The sequence below is a fragment of the Chionomys nivalis genome, chromosome 1 (genome assembly GCF_950005125.1).
Source record: "Chionomys nivalis chromosome 1, mChiNiv1.1, whole genome shotgun sequence".
In the NCBI taxonomy this organism is placed as follows: domain Eukaryota; kingdom Metazoa; phylum Chordata; class Mammalia; order Rodentia; family Cricetidae; genus Chionomys; species Chionomys nivalis.
In genome coordinates, this window is record NC_080086.1 from 32,998,053 (window position 1) to 33,002,114 (window position 4,062).

A 4,062-nucleotide genomic window follows, 5' to 3' on the forward strand; every position below is an offset into this window, starting at 1 on the left:
ATGGACTGGGCCCTTCTACCTCAATTAACAATCAACACAGTCCCCCACAGGCCAATCTTACCTATATAATTCCTCCCTTGAGACTCTAGGCTGGGTCAAGTTGACAGCCAAAGCTAATTAGGCCTGCCTCTGACCTTGGCTAATTTGAGTTATTATGACATTACAATTATGTAAATTAGATTGGACCCTATTCTGTCCATTTTTGGTAGCTGATGCTGTTTGCTGTTTACTTCGTGACTAAAATCTAGCTAACATTTGTACAACTGAAGAGTAGACAGATTTCCTTAAATGCCTTAAAAAAATTGAGGCTTCAACTCTTGTCAAGATTTGTTGGAGCTTTTTTTCTGTGCCGATATCGCACCCGCCAACATGGTGAACGTTCCTAAGACCCGCCGGACATTCTGCAAGAAATGTGGCAAGCACCAACCCCACAAAGTGACCCAGTACAAGAAGGGCAAAGATTCTTTGTATGCCCAGGGAAAGCGGCGTTATGACAGGAAACAGAGTGGCTATGGTGGGCAGACTAAGCCTATTTTCCGCAAAAAGGCGAAAACTACAAAGAAGATTGTGCTGAGACTGGAATGTGTGGAGCCCAACTGCAGATCTAAGAGGATGCTGGCTATTAAGAGATGCAAGCATTTTGAACTGGGTGGTGATAAGAAGAGAAAGGGCCAAGTGATCCAGTTCTAAGCTGACCTTGTTATGAAGACAATAAAAATCATGAGCTTTCACTCAAAAAAAAAAAAAAAAAAAAAAAAAAAAAAAAGATTTGTTGGAGTATACCTTCAGTGTCCCAGCACATCAAAACTCTCCCTTGGGCTTCATTACTGATTTCCCCTCAACAGGAGCCAAAGGTGAGATGTTAGATTCTTTTCAGGTCTTTTCTGGGTGTGTACCACACACAAAGCCTTTTAGATTCCCAGAAATATGTTAGAGCTTTTCAAAGCCACTTATGGGCATCTCATTCTCCAAGTTTTCCTTTGAAATATTTTGGCTAGCCTTGATTTTGCCCAACTATTGTTCAGGCAGCCAGGATGTTAAACAATTGAAATGATTTTGTTTTTATCGCAAATGCCTAGGGACAGGCTTCTATTCATTGAGAGAGTCTTAAATTCGATCAAATAAAAATAAACTCTGTTACTGAAATTGTTTAATGGAGCTATTCGATAGGTGAGTTAGGAACGATGAAGCTTTTGTGGGCATTCAGAACCATCTCTGTCCTTCATATCAATGAAGCTCCGTGATGTTTTCCATATCTCCCACAGTCCTATGCCTTCTGGTTTCCATGGTGAGCAAGGAGTGGTACTGGAGATTGGGAAGAGTAAACTATAAACGTTCCAAACCTTCTGGTTTTACTGAGTTCTAGGCTCCTTGGATATCTGAAAAACTCTATTTTAATATAGCTTTCCAACAGTCTATATGCTTTAGGGGAATCATATTTTTGATGATTTTCCCATGAGAGGTATATTATAATAATAACCTTAGTAATTCTTAAGGAGATATTACTAACAATAGATCAAGTCCCTAGATTGTCATGGTGGCACACACTGATAATCCTAGCTCTCAGGAAACCAAAATGAATAGACTGAGCCCCAGGTCAGCTGAAACTATATGATCAGACCCTCACAAAACCAAATAAAAATGAAACAACTAAATTAAATTATGAATAATATTTTAGTTTTTCAATACTATAACACTGTAATCTCAGTAATAAATGAAATAAGAAAATAAAGTACCATTAGAAATATTTAAACAACTTGAAGAACAGAATAATACAATGGGTAGACTTTCAAAGAATACTACATTTAACAGTGGTAGGATATTTATTCAAATACACCTAGAATATTTGTCAGGAAAGATAATCTCTTGGCCTCAAGTACCTTTATTAGCATTTTTTTCTAGTGTGTTAGGACTTCTGAACTCTTTTTTCTTTACTTATTAGTTCTTCAAGAATTTTGTAAAATGTATTTTGATCATATTCACTGTCTTTACACCTCCTCCCATATTTATCCTCTACTTTCCTTCCTAAATTTCTGTACTCTTTTTTTAATCCATTGTGGTAGTCTGAAAGAAAATGGTCCCCAAAAGGAGTGACACTATTAGAAGGTGTAGTTTGTTGGAGTAGATGTGACCTTGTTAAAGAAGTGTGTCACTGTGGGGGTGGGCTTTGAAGTCTCTTTTGCTCAAGTTTCCCTCAGTGTGATTTTTAGTTGACTTCCTGTTACCTGCAAAATGTAGGAGTCTCAGTTCCTGCCCCACATCTGCCTGCACACTGTCGTGCTCCTTGTCATCATAATGGACTGAACCTCTGAAACTGTAAGTGAACCACCTCAACTAAATGTTTTTTATAAGAATTGCCTTTGTCATGGTGTCTCTTCAGAGTAAAACAAAACCCTAACTAAGACAGCCATCAAGTACAATTTGTGCTTCTCGTATTTTCCTTAGAGGTGTGACCATCCCCTGGAGTGTGCTTGACCTAGCAGAAGCCACACTCTCAAAGAAGATGGATTCTTCCTCTCCCAACAATTGCTAATTTCCAATAGCTTTTTAGATAAGAATGGGGCTTCATGCATACCCCCTTTCTGTGTTGAAGTTTTGTCTAGATTGAACTTGTTCAGGCCTTGTGCTTGCTGTCACAGCTGCTGTGAGTGCCCTACCATGGCCTCTAAGTCATTCATTTGCCCTGGCTCCCACAATCTATCAACAGCTTCTTTTTACAATGATGACTGTGGCTTGGCGGGAGGGGATATGATATAGATGTTGCATTTCGGGATGAACATTCCACAGTATCGTATTCTCTATACTTTGACTAGCTGTGCATCTCTGCATTAATCTAATGCAAAGAAGCATCTCCAATGAGGGTTGAGAGATGCACTGATCTACAGGTATAATGATAAGTCATTAGGAATCATTTTAATCCTATGACCATTTAACAGATTTATAGTGTTGGATTCCCTCCCCAGGGCATAAGACCTATTTAGCCACAGGTTCTTGGCTATTTTAATAGTGCTAGGTATGGGTTCCATCTCATGGAGCAGGACTTAGAGACAGCGAAACGTGGTTGGTTACTACCATAGCATTTGTGCCACTATTGCAGCAGTGGGGGTATATTACCAGGCCAGTTATGCTTTATCATGCAGGGTTCACAGATAGGTAAGAACAGTGGGGATAAATGTTTCTAATGTCTGATGCATCGGGTGGAGAATAAGAAGCCCAAACAAGAGTTCTGCTCATAGACAACAGAGAGGATGTGGGACTTGTCAAAATCATAGCACCTCAGAACTTTCCAGGAATTATAAATCCACAGGTAGCATTGTGTGCCAAGTGCCAAGAAGCATAGGGAACATCAACCTATACCTAGAGCCATGGTAGAGAAAGCACAGAACCCTACAAACCAGTTGGTGTGGAGGAGACCAATGCTTAGAGGACCAGCAGCTATAGATGTTTGTGGGAAGGAAGGGAGAAGCAGTCTCTGGGAAAAGCCAGATTTCTGTATTCACACACACGATAACTGAACAATTGACTAAAAGAGATGCACAGTTGTCTTGACTTATAGTTCTGTAAGTCTCAGTTCAAGATCTGATGCGCAGTGCTTTGGAGAGGATGACGTATCATAATGGAACTTCATGTGAGAGCAAGAGCTCTCATAAATCAGGAAGAAATAGAGTAAACAGGAAAAGGAAGAGGATGAAACTGAGTTCCCACAATCCCCTTCCAGGGCGCATTCCCAATGACAAATGTTCTTTCCACTAGTCCTCTCCTAAAGGTTCACCATCATTATTATGAATCATTTTGAAAGGAAATTCATGTTGAATTTGACATCAGTGGTGAGTTGAGTGGGTTTTGTTTTGTTTTTTGTTTGTGAGTTAGATAAAAGTGTTGCAGTGGGGTGCTAAAATTGTCAGTCTGCTCTATGGCGACGTCTGCTAGAAAGGAAGGGGATGTTTGTCATGTACATAGAGATGCAGAGCGTGGCATCAAAGAGTGGTAGGAGACTGAGGGAAATATGCTTACAGTCAATGATTTCTCAGCATGCTAAGAAGAGTGTCAGTGGCATAACTA

At 39.9% G+C, this 4,062-nt stretch overlaps 1 protein-coding gene across 1 annotated transcript; it reads left to right on the top strand.

Annotated features, from left to right (window-relative positions):
* The first annotated feature begins 351 nt into the window (after positions 1–351).
* On the top strand, positions 352–731 carry LOC130882552 (60S ribosomal protein L36a). The gene has a single exon (XM_057782772.1). The coding sequence runs from the start codon at positions 370–372 to the stop codon at positions 688–690; it is 321 nt and encodes a 106-aa protein (XP_057638755.1). The 5' UTR covers positions 352–369; the 3' UTR covers positions 691–731.
* The last annotated feature ends 3,331 nt before the right edge of the window (positions 732–4,062 follow it).